General features: G+C 42.0%; 1 protein-coding gene across 1 annotated transcript in view; it reads left to right on the top strand.

The window, feature by feature from the left end:
* Positions 1–1282: 1282 nt before the first annotated feature.
* Positions 1283–19124, top strand: part of MEMO1 (mediator of cell motility 1) — a 28025-nt gene continuing 10183 nt past the window's right edge. Inside the window, exons 1-4 of the mRNA XM_065631148.1 lie at positions 1283–1508; positions 13430–13511; positions 15747–15815; positions 17760–17872. Coding sequence (XP_065487220.1) covers positions 1448–1508; positions 13430–13511; positions 15747–15815; positions 17760–17872 — 325 coding nt within the window. The 5' untranslated portion in view covers positions 1283–1447. The remainder of the gene's footprint in view (positions 1509–13429; positions 13512–15746; positions 15816–17759; positions 17873–19124) is intronic.

The raw sequence follows: 19124 nt of genomic DNA, 5'->3' as shown, positions 1-19124 counted from the left end.
ACTTTTCAAATAATAAAATGACATAAGGAGAACGTGATTCCTGACCTGTCCCATGCATTTTCCACCTCACAAAGCATCAGTTGCTCTGAATACCTCAATGGCTGCAGCCCCTCATCTCTGCTGTTGTGGTTTCCCTCTCTCCTGGTTGCATCTCACACGTCAGTGGCTGAAACTGCTTTTTCCCTTTCTCCCTTTATTACTCGCCATACTCTACTTTCCAGTTTTGCCTTATTAGCTATTTTGAGCTGTGCTTGATGTCTCCATGGCAGCAGTCCATTCACCGAGCTAATAAAAAAAAAATTAGGTGGGGAAGGATTAAGCTGAGAACAATTGGGGACTTCTACACAAACGTGGTACCGAAGCCGTAATGGAACGGGCAGGGGGGCGCAGGAAAATAGCTGTGCTACCTCAGTGACAGGGAGCTTCAGCCCTGCAACCTCCGCATTCTGTCGGCCCGAACCCCCTGTCCCTCCAGCCCTCGGAATCCGAACTGCCGCCTATGGCTGAGGCAGCGGAGGCAGCGGACGCTGCACTGTTGTTTCCCCACAACAAAGGGGGCAACCCCAGGCACCAGAAAGCGCCGCTTCGCCCCCGAGAACACCGCCCGCACCCCCGCCAGCAGCCGGCCGCGCCCTGACCCGCCGGAGCAGAGGGGCCGGGGGCCGCGCGCCCCCAACGGCGGCGTCGCGTGAGAGCAACCGCCACCCGCGAGGCGGGGCGGGGAGTGGGGGAGGCAGGGGCGGAGCTCCCCCGCGGTCCCCGGTCGCTCCCCCCGGACCGGCCTCCCCTGATCTGACCTGCGCTCGTAATCTACCCTTCCACCACGGAGACACAGCCCCGCCAATCAGCGAGGCCAGAAGCGATCACCACGGCAACGCGGCCGGCCAATCCGAGGCGGGCTCTCCCTTCGAACCCCGCCTTCTCCCCCCCTGCCCAAGAGGTGGCACCGCTACATTCCGGGCTTGTCAAAGCGGTGGGCGGGAACGGCGAGAGAGGGCGGCCAATGGCGGCGAGGCTTTTGCTTTCGTGCCCAATGAGGGCGCGGCGCCTGTGCGGCCCCTAGTCCACGGGAGCCGAGCCGGGCCAAACCCAGTTGCTGCCGCGGCCTCCTTCTCTTCGCGCCCCCCCACTTGCCAGCGCGGAGTTGGCGGCGGCGGCGGCCTCGGGCTTTGTCCCCGCGTCCCCCCTCCGCGCACCCCCGCGCGGGGCGACAGCCTGCGGCCGCGCGCGGCACCGCGCCCCCGGCCCGCGCCGCTCCGCCCGCCGCCTCCGCGCGCCCCCCTCCCGCTCGCCGCCCGCCCGCCCGCCCGGAGGCGCCGCCGGCAGCGCCGCCTCCGCCCGCGGGGCCCGGGCCGTGCCGGGGGAGGAGGGGGAGCAGCGCCGCCGCCGCGGCCGGGCCCGTCCCCCACCGCCTCCCCCGAACACCATAGGCGGCTCCGGCACCAAGATGTCCAACCGGGTGCTCTGCCGGGAGGCCAGCCACGCCGGCAGCTGGTACACAGCCTCAGGTACCGGCGCCGCGGCCCGCAGCGCGGCGGGGGGCGGGGGCTGAATCAGCACTTTCCGCCGCCGGTACCGGGCTCGGGGAGGGGCCTCCGGCCCCGCCCCCGCCGGCGCGGCCGGCACATGGCGGGCGGAGGGGGGCCGGAGGTTGTGGGCTTCCCCGGCCCGGCGAGCGGGTGGCGAGTCTGAGGGGCTGCCGGGCCCGGCCGCCGGCGGGGAGCGGCCCGGGAGGCCGGTGGGGCGGGCAGAGCCGGGGCAGGGATGCTGCTGTGTCTCCGGTTCCCGTAGCGTGCGTCTCGGGGAGCCGAGCACACCGGCCTGCCGCCGCTGGCCCCCCGGCCCGGCAGCTTGCACCGGGGCAACGGCGCCTGCCCCCCGGCCCCGCGCCCGCCCGCGCCCTTAGGCCGGTGTTTGAGCGCGGCCAGGGCGGGATCGGCCTCCCCGGGTGTTCGGGGGTGCCGGCCCCCGCGTTAGAGACACGCGTTGCTGCAGCTCCGTGTCTGAGGGCAGCGGTGGCAGAGCCAGCCCGGGTATCGTACCCAGGGCTGCGCTTCTCGGGGGTCAGAGCACACGAGCAGGTGTCGGTATTGCGGAGTGCTCTGGTGTGTTGGTTTTGTTTTCCTGAGAGAACAGGATGTCTGGGGTGTGTGCAAGGTTAGGAGGCAGTTGATGGGTTGGAGGGCAAATAAAGGTTTATTTCACTTCTTGCAGTCCAAGATGAGCTTCCGTCCTTTCTTCCAGAGTGCTTTCTCTAGTAGTAGTGAAAAGTTATAAAGCAGTAGTTCAAAATGGGCTCTGTCCACTTTAAAATGTAGACTAGAAGAAAGACATGGTGCATTGGAGGGAGAGCTACTGCTCGCCCTCCCAGAAAAAGACAGAAACGTAATAATGGCGTGATGGCACATACACATTTGGAAATAAGTTTCCTTGGGTTTGGGGGCAGAACTCTGTTGTGGATAGGATGCACGTTTGTATTTTCAGAGCTGTTAATAAGGAGATTTGTAAAGGATGGTCTTTTATTGGCCTCAGGAGTAGAGATCATTACAGAACTGCAGCAGAACAAGCTCAGATGAACAAGAGGCTGTTGTAAAGAATATTTCAGAGGGAGGTGAGGGATAGAATTAAAAACAATTAAATAAAGAGAAATGCATTCAGGTTCCTATACTGACACTTAAGAAAAACTAGATGTGAAAAATCATACACTTATGTGGGTTATAATAGATACAGTTTTTCCTTTTCTCCACAAATTAATGAACATGAAGCAAAAATTGGAAAGGAAGAAAAGAAATACAGGGGGAGGATAACAGGAAGATGCAGATTGTGAGACAAGTAGCTGGGCTTCAAGTGATGGGTAGGCAGTTTCTAGACAACAATAGAGAAAGATTGTTTTCCTTCCAAGTTTTAATATTTCAAACATAACTCATGTCCATTACAAAACTGGTCTCAAATCTTCATCCAGTGTTGATAGCTTGCAATTACAGTTTTTCCCAGTGCTCTAGAAAGGTAGGTAGTACTGTGTTTACAGAAAGCAAACAAAATCATGTCGGAAGTATAGATTTAAATATGTACAAAGACATCAGAATGTTGAAGCTTTGTGCTAACACTTCTCAACTTTCTTGTACTATTATATTTTCATTTATGAATAAGGCAGAAAATGGATTTATGATGTGGAATGGCTAGATGACCTTACACATAAATTTTGTAGTTTGTTTGATATTGGATTTCATACCAAGTTGCTGTTGGATACCTGCAAATAAGATTTTTTTTTTCATAATTAATTTAAAAGGCATGGATGCTGTTTTCTTTTCTATACGAATTCAGTGCATAATTTTGTTAGACTACACCCTGTTAAGTCTGCTTGACTAGTTAGGCCAGTACTACTTGTCTGTAATAGGACATCCAAAAACATGTTGTTCCCCTTGGTTTCGGGCGGCCCTCTGTGTATTCCTTGTGGAGGAGGTGTGGGATGGTTGCCAGACACTTAACACTGCATAAAAAAACCCCAAACTGAACCGTGTTGTAACAAGTTCCGGTGACTGTACTTCTGATAAGTTAAATTGTAACTGTTGGAGTGTGTGTGGTGGGGGTAAGTGGTTGATGTTGCATAGGATGGAGTTTTGGGAAGTGTGTTTCATTTTCCTGTGTAGGATTTTCCTTAAGCAAGAAAATAACATTATTTATGTCTTTTGCTATATAACTAGCTAGTGCTGTTTACATAGGGTATGTGAGAGCAGGAATTCTCCCTGTTCAGCAAGATAGGGACTACCTATTACTTGCTGCTTGGAAACTAACTTTTGTTTGCCATTTAGGAGAGTCCATCAAAACTGAAGAGGAGACAGATGGGGGGGACCAAGAGGGTAATGATATGTTCATCATAGCCTTAACTTAAAATCTTCCTATATTTTAGGGCAAGCTCACATAAGGTCTGCTATTTCAAACTGGTAACCTAGGCTTATTTCCTCAGCTGTACTATTTGAAGAAAGTCTGGATTTTACCACGTGGTTTCAACCTGCATGGCTTCAAGGATGAAGCTGGGGCAGGGATTAGAGTTTGAATTGTGATAGCCCTTCAGTGCATTCTCGTGAATCTTTGTGGGTTCTTTTGTCAGATCCTCCTGCCTACTCTCTTCATGCTTTGGGCCAGAAGCTATTTGCTGGGTTAGATATAAATGGGTTAGCATTTAAACTTCCGTTTTCCTGAAAACTGCTGTCTTTCTACAGAGCTGAGTTGGATTACACAGGGCAAGCTGATGCCCTGGAAACCCTCGCCCTGCTCCTTAGTTAAAATGACTTCATTAATATTCTCTACGTGTCTGGAAGGGCAATGAGAAGCATGATTTTTGAAGGATGTGTTCAAAATCACTGTGTCTGAAAGCACTTTAAAGGGGCCGTGTGAGGATGACATCAGTTGAATGGTGGTTTATCCCAAGGTGCCTGGTACCTGAGGGTAGAACATCAACAAAACATCCAGGATGCTGCATGGAGTCCTGGATCAGGGCAGGGGTTGACTGCAAAAGTAGAGCACCCATTGCCATGCTTTAAAAACTGTATCTGCAAGATCTGGCTGTAGAAGTCAGCTCTTGGAAGGAAGGACTGAACCTGTCTGAGTGAGAAGAAAAAGGGTGGATCCAAAATGCAACCAGCATTTGCGGCCAAAGGATATCCTTGACCTGGATTAGCTGGCTCCTCTGTGCTCCAGGAGTGGAAGCAATATCAGAGGTAAAGCCACAACCATGTAAGTGGGAGGTGCTACACTTCGTGGAGGATCAATGTAATGTATGTAAGAGGGTTTAGAAGAAATACCACTTCTTCTCTGTAGAGACTGCTCATGTCTGTGGGACAGCAATTGCTTCAGCTGAAAGTAGGCTCTCGTTCCCTTATTTTTTCCAGCTATGGGATATTCACTGCTTAAGTTCTGCCTTGGAAAATATAAACATGTACAACATTCTAGTATGAATATATCACCTAATTGTATGATGCTAGTTAGTTTGAGAACAGATGAGACTGGCTGTAGAATTATGCACATCCAGGCGTGTCCACATTAGAATGTCTTATCTAACTATAAGTAAACAACTTCGTTGTTGTTAGAGAGAAGTGAGGTCCCAAGCAGAACGCTCACTACTTCCTACTCACTTGATGAAGCTGAGAAAAGGAGAGGGGAAGATGGGCTTTGTGGTGGTGTTAGCCTTTAACTTCTTCATCCATAATGTCCTGTTGTAAAGAAAAAATTAAAAAGCTAGTTCCTTAATACATTTTTGCAGTTGAGTTCAGCAGGGAAAATTTGACCCGAATTATAACCATATCCTCTAGAATTCTTAGTGTGGGGAAGTTCACATTTGTTCCACGTTGGTCCATGTAGCATCTGAATGGACTTTAGATGTGGACCTGTGGAGCATTTATCTGACAGCAAACTGACGATGAGGTCTGTTTGGTCAGTGTCGCTTCTTCCTTCTTAGCAGGAGAACTGAGTATGAGATGCTTTACAGCTGAGTTTCCAAACTGATATAGTGCTATGACCATTGCTGATAGTAGGCCTCTGATGTAAATAACCTATTTTTTTCACTTGCAGACCTTGATCTATATGTCTGCTTTAAAAAAAAGTAAGAAATGGTATGTGGCATGCTATTGCTTCTGTGGATTAGCAACCTAGTGTATGGTGGCTGCTAAAAACACTTGCAAAAGTGAGATAAAAGCACACCATGTAAATAAAAGTATAAAAGTATCACCCTGTTGCACTGCTGTCATGTTGATTTTTCTTTCTTTTTTTTTTTTTTTAAGTGTCACTGTTGTATGGTGAAATATATTACATTCTGATTTATTTTTGGAAGAAAGTCCCATTCCTGCTGGGTTAATTCAACCACCTAGCATCCAGACCTCTTGAAAAATTGATTTTGACCAGCAGGGGGAAAGGGAAGATTAAGGACAACTTGAAATAAAAATGAGATAATTTCCCATGACTTAGAATGCCAGACAGATACATTCCTAGATACAAAAGGAGCAGCTGAAATGTAACGGGAATGACATGCTATCCTGAGTACAGACCATCTGCAGGACAGAATATGGTTGCTTTCTCCAAATTACCCCTCCACGTGAGTAGATTCTGTAAGTGCTGGGCAGTTCTGTGTGGAATCAATCCATACATTCCTGAAATGAAAATAAACATTAGTGTATGTGCATCTTTTTTCCAGTATAGCATGCCATTACAAGTGAGATGTGACACATTGGGATGCTTAACATGGTTTATTCACTGGCAGCTGGCCTGCCTTGCCTGGCTTCTGGAAGTGCTAATTGAATACTGTACCAGTCTTTATTAAAGCGTTTGTTAAGTCCTCTTGTCTCAACTTTTCCCCAGTCTGCGGCATGCTGATACAGACAAAACTCAAAGGGTTTTTGTAAGCTGTTCCAAATTAAGCGAGCAAAATGGAGTTGAGAGTGTGTGTGAATAACAGTACTATGTGGTCTGAAACATGCCCTGCAAAACGAGTTGTATTGGGTATGGCCTATTACTCTGTTTTCCTTGACCAAGTCATAGTGGTCACAGGTGTGTTTTCTGGTAATCTATGCCACGTCATTTGAACTAGGAGAATCTTAATTTCCATACGCTTATTGATGCAAATGTGAGTTGGCAGAGTAATTGCTGTGTTGACTTGAAAGGCCATTGTGCATATTGTCTTCCAAACTATTTTTTATGATGAGCCAAGTAAAGGATCTATCTCCACATAAATGTTTGAAGAGAGTTTAAACCTCATGGTACCCTTGTGTTCTGAGTTTTTCTGCTGCACTGGCTTGTAAGTGAAAGAACGCCAAAGAAGGGTTCCCTCTTGGAGCTAGTGTTTTAAGGATTACACTTCTAACACGTTTGGACAAAAAATACCACAACTTCTGAATAACTGACTGTCATGCACCAGAGATGTTCAGAACTTGTCTTTTGAGCTGAGGTCTGCCTGATGGTGTCTAGATCAGCTGTAAAGGGTAATACTTCGAAGAGCTTCTGCAAATCAGAAAATAAATGAAAAGGCGGGTGTGTGCCATGAATGATCTTTTTAGAAATTACATTTCTGTCAAAGCAGTGTGATTCTGAGATAGTCCAGCTTTTCTCAACTTGCGCCTTCTGGGGCTTGGGGGCCTCTAGAGTGACATAAAAGGGTCCGCTTTCATGAGTAATGATGTAGTCCCAGCACTTGTGTGCTTGTTGGCACAAGCTGGAGCTTCTCATCAGCATCAGAGAAAGTGTGTGCACCGGTTAGAACTGCTCCTGTGCTGCCATAATGTTGCCGAATATGTGGTTTCTGGTGCCATGGTTTCTAGGGGCAAATGTGGCTGCTGGGCTGTCTTTCATGGACTCTCAGGGTGGCTGCATCCTACCTTAACTTAGATCAGAAACTCTTCTCTGTAGTGCGTTGGATCTGAGGCCCTGCAGTCGTTCAAGCAGCTAGAAGGAAATATAATAATGTGTGCAGTCTAGTGTGGTGTTAGACTATGAATGCAGATTTGGGCTTGAGGAAGATGGTCACTATATCATAAAAGAGTTTTTTGAAACTGCTTAACTCTGATGTGCCAAGAACCCTGGCATGCTCCCCAAAATCAGAAGAACTCATCACAGCTTATCCATAAACATAATGTAATGAATCACTGTGTTGTTTGTAGATGGTCATGGACAAATGGATCCAGGAAAAAATGTAAAAAGCATGTGAGGGTCACTGAAATGAAAGTTTTGACCTGATCTCTGTTGTAGTGAAAGGAGCCTTCTGCAGTAGCAGGATAATTAATGTACTGATCGTGAAACATTAATGTTGTGACATTAGCTGGAGCATTGCAAATATAACTGTTCTTACCTTGCAATCTGTGAACAACTAATCGTAGTGTCTTGCAAATTTGTATTTGCTTTGCAGTGTTAAATACTGAATGTAATGTTTCTTTCCCTTTGGCCTTCTATATTTTTTTAGATATTTGATGGGGAAAGTGGATGTGTCATTGCTGGCTCTTCCATTAATTAATAATGGAACACAATATTAATATGCAGACTGTATTATTTAACATTGTGTACCGGAATAATTTAAAGTACAATTTCCAGGCTATTATTTCTAGCTGAATCACTTAAATACAGTCAGAATCAGGATACTCCAAGTAAAGAATGTAGATTCAACTTTTACTGTACAATTGGAGTTGGAAAAAACCTTCACATTTGGTGCAATCCTGCTATTATTAAAATAGACCTGAAAGTATCACCTAGTGAATACTTTCGCAAATTCAGGTTACATGTAGCTTGTATTAGAGCCAAAATCACTTCCGCAGAGCTGTAAAACAGAAGGTCATTTGTTTGGATTTCTGAATGACCAAACTGGGAGGGTGTTTTATAAAGCTAGGTAAGTGCATGTTTTTTGATATTCTTAACCAGTGAAGTTACAGTTTGATTATTTATTTCCAAATAACTTTCGGTAAAGGACGTAACAGAGCTAGTGGAATACTGGAAAACTGGGACATGGAAGTGAGAATTGCCACTATAGCAGATTTCAGTGTTTCTGTTGTGGCTTCAGTTTTATTTTCCCCCATTTAAGCATTAGCTGCTGGTTTATGTTTATCTTGCAATGTATGTAATAAGAGCTTATGTAGCACTAGTGTAATTTTTTTTCCCCACAGTCCTATAGTTTGCATACGTAAATTTCACCTTGCTTATAGGCTGATATCACCGTTTCATCAGTAATCAGTTTTGGACGAGAGTACATGCTAGCAGTAGAGAATGTGCTCAGCACCATGAGTTGTTGGAAATCACCTATTCCTGACACATTCTAGTCTTTGAACAGATAAAACTTTTTCTTTGTTCAAGGATTTGGCTTTTGTTGCAGTGAGAAACAAAGAATTTTTTTTTCAGATGTGACCTGTGTTCTTTAAAAAAATTGCTATACTTTCTGCAATTTTCACTAAGAAGATAAACCATTTAGTCCTCTGTTACTTTTTAAGATTGGAGTTTACCTGACAATTGAATTAGATGTTTTGAATTCACATTCAAAATTGTGGAGACAGGAGTTCCCTTAGTTCTAGTTATTAAACCAATAGTGTGCCAGCCCTCAAAGCTTCACTGTTACTTACCTTATTTTTTCTAACACCCTTCAAGAAAAAAAGACTCATTTACTTCTTAGTACATACACTGTAATACTTATTAGAAGTATTTTGGAGTGTAGACTTTTTCATCTATAGGTAAAAGTAATGAAAAGGTAAAAGGAGTAAGGCTCAGAAAAAAAATGTTGGTTACTACAGGGCAGGAGACATGCTTAGACAAGTAAAGGTTTTGGGTACAAGTGTAAAAGCTGGGGACTGTGGCATTGCTGTTATTGTGCTCCAGCATCACTTGCATTGCTGTGAGTGCAGTACACACTGAGCAGTTTTCACTGGTGCTGCTCAGAATTTTGATTGAGGTTTATGTTCTTCCAGTTAAAAAAAAACAAACCAAACCAACACAACAACAATTTTAAAAACCCACCACCAAACAAACAAAAAAAAACCCCATCACATATGCTGAGACCGAGGTTTTGGAACAAGCGTCATGTCTTCATTAGCAGTCTGAAAAGGCAGGTTTTGCACTAGTAATGGTGGCTGCTGGGCCAGGAGCAAGTTCACCCATTGTGTTGTATGGACATCTGGCATCTGAGCACTTCAGTCTCATGTGAGGAGGTGAGTTTGGCCATGGAAAGAATGTGCTGGGTTGGCTTAACCCACAAAGCCTGGACTGTGACAGCTGCAAATGGAGGTGAAGAACCAAAGCATGTGACTACCAGATGTTTTTGTGTTATTATTCATTGGGTTACAGTGGCATGCATTTAATGTGGAAGAATTCCTTCTTGGTTACTTTAGTCTTTTGTGAGGGGATAATGTTGATTGTAAAAATAATTTATCCTTTTAGGCAAGATATTTGAATAAATTCTGCCTGTAGCTGTATCCATAAATTTGTCTAGTGGAGTCTTGGTCTGTGCTTACAATTATTTTTAATTTGGCATAACTTCTGGCAGTTTCCAAAACAAAACAGGATGTGAAATATCCATGGATAATGTCAGCATTCTTTAGTTACATACCTATATTTATACCTTACTTCATAGGATTGAAATGCGCATCCTAATGTTTTCAGTGAAGCTCATATTTTGCTGCCTAATCTTCGTTTAATCAATAAAAGGTCTGATCTTGCATTATTAATGCTAAAGCGTATTGATTGTTGCATCTGTAAGGCTTTCTGTCCTTGTGCCCAGGTTAGCCTTAAAAACCCCGTTGTGCTCATCCTGCCGGCTTTCTCTCGCTGAGCGTCCTGCCTGTGGCGCAAGGGACGGGGACTTCTCCTTCCACCCCTGTGGCGGGAGGATCAATAGGCAGCTGTGCTGTTCCTCACCCACGCTTGTCACCTTAGGTGGTGGATATCTACTGCAGTTAAGCTCAGTGACTATTTGCAAAGGCTTTTTTCCAGTTTAACTTAGGTTTACCTATGAACGAATTTACTAATAGAGCTCTTCATGAAGGAGCCACTTGTCTCCTGTAATACTATTCCATATGGCACAGCATATCTACTGTAATAATGTGGGTTTGTTTATATTTTTTATATCCAATTCAAATATTTTGACTTTAGCCTTAAGCACTGTCATGTTTGATAAGTTGGAAGAAAAACCTGTCTGAACATTTCAACAAAAAGTTGATGCTAATTCAGTAACAAGAAAATTACAGTTTTAGAATATCCCCCTTAAAGCATTTAGAAGGAGGCTGCAGGCAGGGTCTACTCCTGTCAGTTCATATGGGTGCTGTTTAATTTCTTTTTTTTCTCTAGCTAAAAGGTCAGGGGGATATGTTGTATTCTCCATTCTCTTTTTCTGTTAGTCCTTTGGAGACAGATTTGATTACATGTTTTATTAAAATAGTACAAATAAGTAGAAGTTGATATGGAAACATATTAGGTCAGAGTTAATGATCTGAAAAGGCACCTTGTAACTGCATTAAAGGGAAAAAAATCTGAAAGCATATGTGTCACCTGGTCCTTATGTAGACATTGACAGAAGTTTCATCCCTTGGGTCGTACAGATCTGTTATTTTACTGCCTCTAGGAAATAAATGTTTGTTACTTTGTCAGAGTAAGAGTCTGTAATAGCAGACTAAGCAAAGCTGGACATCTTACTCTTCTACTCCACTGAGTTTTGGCCAGATTTGAACAACCGTGTGGAATTTTAGGAAATTACCAGAGATTCTGAACTTGAACTGTTCGGAAAAAATTACCTGATTTGTCTTAACCAAAGACGAATCACCGTAAACACCTTCTTAAGCAAAAGCCCCTGCTAAAGAAAGGCTGGAGGAAGGCCAAGCCCTGTACCGTGTTGAGGAAGAGTCCCAAGGCTTTGCTTTGCTTTGCTTTGAGATGTTCTGGCCCTTGTGCTGTTGTCTTGCCCGTGTGTCTCCTTCTTGGAGAAGAAGGGGTCAGCTGGGGCAGAGTCATGTGTTCTCCAGGTCTCTGAGTAGTAGGTGTTGGGGAAAAAAAAATGTCTTCTCCTAAGGTGCTTCATTCAGAAAGTACTTTATCCTTCTGTGTACTTTGGGAGAATTAGGATGTCAAATTTTGAAGTGATTTGTGTCTTCATTTTCAAGTATGTAAAAGATAAAAGTGATAAGACTGTGACAGAGTACTGTTTTGTTAGTCTCCTAGTAGCTTAGAAAGAGAATGGAAATTGAGACCTATGTATTTTTATTTAGGCTTGCCAGCAGACTCCATTCTCTAAGATGTCATTGTTCTTATCTCTAGATTGCATGGCTCTACTGCCTGTAATTTCCCAAGCAACAGAAGCAGCGCAGCGAAGTTGAGGCGTGGTTTGTTCGGTGGTTGTTTGGTTGGTTTTTGTTTATTGCGGTTTTGTGTTTTTACAGTTTCTTCATTTAATAAAGTATTACGACAGTGACAGCAGCTAATCAGCATCACTTTTTTTGCCTTGTTAGAGCTGTAGATGGCACCTAAGGTATTCATGGTGATTGTAGGCTTAGGAAAACAGTGTTGCACTAATTTATGTAAAAAGGTACGATTCTTCACAACCACAGACAAAATCCTTTTTTTCATTAAAAACATGAATTTAAGTTTTCTATTTAAAAAGATGGGTTGGGTACATCACCTCCCCAGATTTCTAGAGAGCGCTTTTTGGCCATCACTGGTGAGTGACTGATTTGATTCTGCAAAAGTTGACATCTTTTCTCTGGTTCTCTGTAGCTCTTATCAGCCCTTTGGAGAGCTGTCAGCTTGAGATCTAGGCAGCTTGGGACATAGCTATGAAATAGTTTCAGGTATTTTATTTGATTTTGACTTTTCCTGGCAACTGATGGTTTTATACCTGCATGGGCAAGATACAGAAATGTGCAATGTGCGTGCCAGAAGAAAAGCAACTTATTGCACCATACTTTACAGATAAGCTCTGCTGATGTACAGTTTTGTCAAAAGCACAGTGTCAGCTGAAAAAAGTGCATCTCTCTCTTTGTTAATGACGTGTTACTTGTAACAATAGCAGTTGAATGAGTTTTACTTAAAAGTTTGTTTTGTATTCTTTATATTAAAGAATATTGTGCTGTATATTAAAGAATATTGTGCTGTATTTGCCAGACTTGCTTCTTCAGAAGTATCTTTACATAAAAAAGTTTTCTTTGTGATGGGTAATACCAAAATGCATTTTTTTTAATGTCATGTTTCTGAAAGGCATTTTTATCACGTGTCAGCTAATTGAATTATTTGCTGCTTGTTGAGGTACAGAATTTACTTAAATATTTGGGTTGACCAATTATCAAAGTTTAATGTTGCCAAGAATTATGTATACTTAATAGTATTTGTTGATTGATCAGAAGTTGTTAAGGAACTGGTACAAGCACGGTGTTTTCTCTCTTATAGCTGCTTCCTGTGTATTTACAGTTTTTTCCAGCTTACAGTGTGCTTTGTTTTCTGCTCCTATGCTTGCTTGGTAATGACAAAGGACTAAGTAATGCAGCCATTGGCCACCATCTCAGTATATGAGGCCTTTGTATTATACCATCTTCCCATATTGGGCTCTCTTGTCATAGGTCATTAACTTTTTAATTCTGAATTCTGCAAATATGGTTACCAGAGGAATCAGTCATCTGTAAGCCTCTTGTTTGAGATCAGCAGGCATCCTTTCTAATGATGAAATGGTATGCGCATCTGTCCATAGAGCAAGAAACAAGTGTGTGTTTGGATATGCAATAAATTAATTTCCTGGACTACAAGGTTGATAGTGTAACCTTCAACATTACAGGCATGGTGTGGTTTGGGTTTTGTTTGTTTTCAAGATTTAAACAGAGGCTTTCATGTTTAAGATGATTTAAAACCTATTGGACTTTATTTGTTAATCTTTGAGGTATTTTAGATTCTTTTATGGCTTCAGTATTTCCTTGTCTCTTCATAGGACCCCAGCTGAATGCACAACTAGAAGGTTGGCTTTCTCAAGTACAGTCCACAAAGAGACCTGCTAGAGCCATTATTGCACCGTAAGTTTAAAATCTGGTTTTAGTATATATGATACCTGATTAGTTAAATGCTTCTGTGTTTTGAGTGATTTTTGAGGACTGGTAAAAGCTGATTTTTAGCTGAAAGGAATGTCATGTGGTTTCTAAATACGTGTTTTGGTTATGGCATAGAATGGAAGAAGTCTGTGCACATTTTGGTGTATGATTATTCTTTTGCTGGTGGACCGAAGACATGACATTCACTTGTGATCCCGTAAGACAGATAAGAGGTATATTAGTGGAGTCATTGTCTAAAGATGGCAGCTCTGTCAGTGCACTTCTAGTATAGAACAGCTACACGTACTTAAAAAACAAACAAAAAAACCAAACCCAAACCAACAACAACCACCTGCCCCCTCAAAAAACCCCACAAAACAAATAAAACGCCAACATGGCCCCCAAATCAAAACTTAGCAAAGCTTAAAACAAAAGTGATGAAATGCTGTTCAGCTATTCAAAATGGTTTACTTCTCCTATATTAGTTTGATTCTGTTTGGAATTTTTTGTCCACAGTGGAAATGAGAATCATCTAAGCTAGTTAGTTAGAATTCAATTTACTGAAGATGGTTGCAATATATAATAAGAAAAGTATGTTGGTCATTCCAATTTATTGTGAGTTAGAAGGAAACACTAGAAAAGCACCTCAAAAATGATGTTTTTCCTGTGCTAACATAGCATTGATATAATGTTTGAAGTATTTCATAATAGTATTGAATGTGCAGAAGAAATTGTCCCAAATCTGCCTTAGTCTTTCTCACATGAATGTCTGGAAAGAGGCCTTCAGCTGTGGAGTAGGTAACCTGGGTTCTTCTTCCAGAACTGCTGGAGTTCTTCCCATGGTCTCACCATTTTTTTTCGTTAACCATTCCTTTGTTCTCCCACCTATAAAGTGGGATATGGCTAATAATATTTTTGTGAAAGACTGAAGAAGTCTGTAGCACCTTTCAGAAGGCTCCCTTGACATCGTCATATAACACACCTTGCTTGTCCACTAAGTTTCAGTCTCCTGTTTGTCCCCTTAGCATGGATGTTAATGTCTTTCTGAGCTCTTCAGAGTAAGTTAAGTGACACTGAAGTAAAGGCCCAGGGTAATTTTCAGGATAACTTGCTCCCAGTGTCATTCTGTGGACGTGTATACTTGCGTGTTTGCATACATACATATAAATAAATGTAAAATACTCCAGTGCTGTCAATGGGGAGCTCGTATCCTCAAATATCCTGTATGTCCCAGGGCTTGGAACACACATCATTCTCAGTGTCACTGAATTAAAAACAACATCCGGAAAGCCGTAGTCGTGTTGTTGCACATACTTGACTCAAAATCAATAACTGTTGACCCAGGGTCACGGGTGCTCCTGATGAGCTCCAGAGGCGATGTGACCCAAGCACTGTGGAATGTGGGCATGGCCCTTCTGCTGTGGCCATGCTGCGGGGTGGCTGTGGGCTGTGCTCCACCGCTTGGCCTGGGACCCTGGGGGATGAATGTTCTCTGGCATTAATGTTTTTAGCACTGTAGACTGAGTCTTCTCCTGTTTTTAACAGTCTTGAAGGGAATGGGTCTTAAGATTTGGAACAAGTAGTCAGAATAATTCTGGATGGTTCTGGGGCACACACAGTAACAGGGGTTGAGAAAGGCTCCAAGCCAGAGTGATAGGAAATTATAAAGCACATGTTGCGTTCTCTGCAGCAAAAACTACCTTGCTTTCCTTGTGCCTGTCCATTCTGTTGCTGAGGTATTCTTCTTCAGTGACAGAGCATTTTTACTCCCTCTCTATCTGCTGTCACATGTAGTTCCTCTTGCAAGACCCCTCTACTGTCATCATATTGTTACTGGAGTGTGGTTAGAAGGGCTTTCTGCAGCAGCTCCTTTGGCTGCACTCTTGGCATTCTCAGGAACTTCTGATAATATGCAGTAGTGTAGTCTCTGCCTACTAGTATTTTTTACAAGTAACGAAAGTTGCTTTGATCTGGAGGCTTACTTCCTAACTTTCAAGTAAATAGTCACTGATAGTTCTTTAACAAACACATCCCTCGTACATCAGTAGAGGAACAATGCTCTCCAGACGTTTTGGGAGTTGATTTTGGACCATTCTTACTATTTCCAGTGCATTGGAGAGAAATAGTATTGAAGATATTAATATTTAATAGCAATATCAACGTAATTAAGAAGTTAAACAATATTTAACATGTAAACATTTTGTACACCTTGATTTGCAGCCATGCAGGATATACTTATTGTGGTTCTTGTGCAGCCCATGCTTACAAACAAGTGGATCCTAATATTACGTGAGTATTAAAGTTTTTCTTTACAAAGTATAAGACAATGCTGTTGCAATTTTCAGAGAAGCTGAATGTGCTTTTTACATTCTTACACCTCAAAGTACTCAAATTTTGACTTTTTACTCTTTTTAGTCTTCTATGCATACCTTCTCCTTTAACATCTGTTCAAATTGTTTGGATGTTAGAAAAGAAAAAAAAAAAGTAGCATTTTTGAAAATGAAAATGTGAAGCAATATTTTAAAAAAATATCAAGAATTATTGGTAATTAACTTTTTAGAAGGGAGGAGTTAAAGGTATTCTTTTTTCAGGTAATAACGATTTATTTTATTGCTTGATGTTCTACTGCTTTTATAAAAGCCCAAGCTGGGATTTTTTTTTTTCCCCTCTGGTCTCAGAGTGGGGTTTTTTTGGTTTTGTTTTGTTGGGAAATTTGTTTGTTTGTTTTAAGTATGTTAAAATATTTGATCGTGATTCTGCGTTGGTTTTTCAGTGCAGGATTATGGGCTGAATGTACCAGGATTCTCTTCTGCAGTGGAGAAAGTGACCAGTGTCTGTATATAATATTTGAAGTCAGTGGAAGTTACTTGCTGTAATAATTTTAAGTGGGCTTGTGTTTCTAATAGCACAACAGTGGGAAAAAAAGAAAAATTATTAAAAAACCCTACAACATAGTACTGTAGTCTGTGCCTGCCTCTGAAAATGTGAATCCCGCAATTCACTGTTGAGGAATATAGTTCTTATGTGTTCTGCTGACTGCAATGTTTTTTTTAATGAGAAAAATTTAAAACATCTCCAGTATTTACTCAAAGTGTGTATTTTGCAATGTTAATATAAAAATTGGCAGTGTCTATTAGTTGCTTATGAGATAACATGTTGTAATGCTCTCCAAAGACCATGGTTTTGATTCTTTCTAAGCTATTGCAAAGAAAGTGAAGATAACTAGTTTTTCTAAAATTTCTAGAACAAGTTGCATTCCCCAGGATCAGTGACATGGAGTTGATTGAACTTTCTGGATCATCTGCTATTTTACCACAGGAGATGTTTAGAATTGGCCGGTGATTCATCTTTCAGCTGAAGTAGTGCACATTTGGATATTTTGTTTTTATGACCTCTGTAAAAAGTTTTAGTATTTTAGTATAGCTTGCTATAGCACTCGATGTGTAAGAAAAAAAATGATTTACATGTCTCCCACCCCTTTAGTTCAGTGCCAGAAACAAGATTATATGATCCTGAATCCGAAAAGCTGAATTTCCTGTAGGTTTTTTTTCTTCTTTTCTTTAAGTCCTGTGGCAGGAGACCCTTAACATCTAATCAAGAGCCAGGAACTGAAAGAATTTGAAGAAATAACATCATGATGATGTGTGAAAACTTGCAGTATCAGCTAAAGCTGCGCATGTGCAGGTCCAGGTCCCTGTTGTTGATGCAACAGCTGGATAAAAACAGCATTTGAGAATGACTTAAGACTGAATTTGGTGAAATGTGAAGTAAGGCTAATTAAGTAAATAAATGAAAAGCTCTGAATAGATGATAAATCCGTAATCCTAATTTGAGGGCACATACCTGTAGTTGTTGAAGGTGGTGTGTAACTGAAGGTTGTGTTGGTCCAAGGAGAGAATCCAAAAATCTGTCCTAAGGAGCTGTAATGCATCATTCAGCCTCCAAATGAGTCCAGACAGATTTCTAGCTGCTGAGTGCCCTCTGGTATTAACCTGTTTATGAGGTTTAAGGCTCCGGGGAGTGTTAGTGAACTGATCTCATGATCATTTGGGAGATACCGAGCAAGGCCAGGCCACGGACTGATCTGTGCTTGTAGGCATAGCAGAGCAAAACACTACTGGTAACCACCAGAAAGTATCACTTTGTACGTTTTTATTAAACTTGTTACGCTAAAGCAAGTCTCTGTACAATTGCAGTTGTCTAAATTGTGGGCTTTTGTGTTAACTGTTGTAGCCGAAAAGTTTTCATTCTTGGGCCTTCCCATCACGTGCCCCTTTCCCGATGTGCACTTTCCAGTGTCGACATTTATAGAACACCTCTGTATGATCTCCGAATTGACCAAAAGAGTAAGTGCATGATAAAGCTCACATCTTGAAGACTGCTGAGGCTTTAGTATTAACTGTGGTACTGCCGTGCTGAGGGCGCTCTCAGTATTCTTGGATACTTCATTGCTGTTAAGCGGCATACAGATACAAAACTGGTTTTACTGCAATGAAAGTGAACTTCTGAAAGTTCCTGCCAGTTGCAGGCATTTGTTGTATTATAACCATAACGTTTTGCTCCTGGAAGTAAAGAATTCTCAGTCTTTGTTTATCTTTTCCGTAATGAGTGTGTGCCTCTTGACAAGCGATCTTTAAAAGGGATCTCAAAATTAAGAAGTGTTGCATTTGAATAATAGCCCACTACATACCTGCTCCATTATTCTGTGAAGTGTTCTGTCTGAAAAGAAAAAAGACAATGCTTTAATTGGTTTGAGTTTATTTATAACAGAGGAACAAAAAGCTGCTCTTGTTTGGATGCATTATTGCATGTGGCGCTTTTTTTTTAACTGGCAGAGTATCTACAGAACTGTTAGTCCATGAAATACCAGGCTCTCAGACTAAGCTTAAAGGTGCAGTGAAGATAAATTTGATATTTTGACTTTAGTGTGTTTTGAGGTATATCTAAATAATACAATATCTTTTTCAGAAGGGCCAGTTAGTGCAGATGTGTTGCTATTTCGTTATGACTGTGATTAAGCAAGCTAGTCTAGGCTTTCTACACAGTGCCTCCAGAAATTTCCTTAGGTAACAAATGCTTCAGTTTCTGTAGAACTCCTTCTTGGAGCGGGGAAGGAGGTGCAGCCCTACATCAAATTCTTCATCCAGTGGAGATTTTTCAAGATGTAGAGGTGACTCTGCAGGCCACCAAGGACACTTGAGAGTAGAAAACGTAACTTATAAATGTGGATTACTTAATCAGTTTTTACTGTTTCCAAATTTCATTATTCAGTTAATAATAAATGGTATTAAATAGCAACACATCCATCAATGGCTCAGCTGATCAGCATTTTTTTTGTTTTAAACACATGACAGTGTGGTTTGTGAAAATAAGAATTCAGTGACTGCGCAAATGCATGCATATTTTCAAAAATGTTTTATTTGTGTTACTTAAATTTTGTGTCATAACTGAAATTTTTTCTCAATATACTAATAAGGTTACTGATTTAACACTTATTTTGTAAACTGAATCAATTATGTTTATATCTTAATGACTTGAATGTAATTTTAATCCTGAATATATTTAAAAATGGGTGATGACAGCTTGGAGGCAAGTAAT

The sequence above is a fragment of the Caloenas nicobarica genome, chromosome 3, assembly GCF_036013445.1.
Source record: "Caloenas nicobarica isolate bCalNic1 chromosome 3, bCalNic1.hap1, whole genome shotgun sequence".
Lineage (NCBI taxonomy): Eukaryota > Metazoa > Chordata > Aves > Columbiformes > Columbidae > Caloenas > Caloenas nicobarica.
Note: the sequence above shows the minus strand (reverse complement) of the source record. Positions and strands in the feature narration are given on the sequence as shown.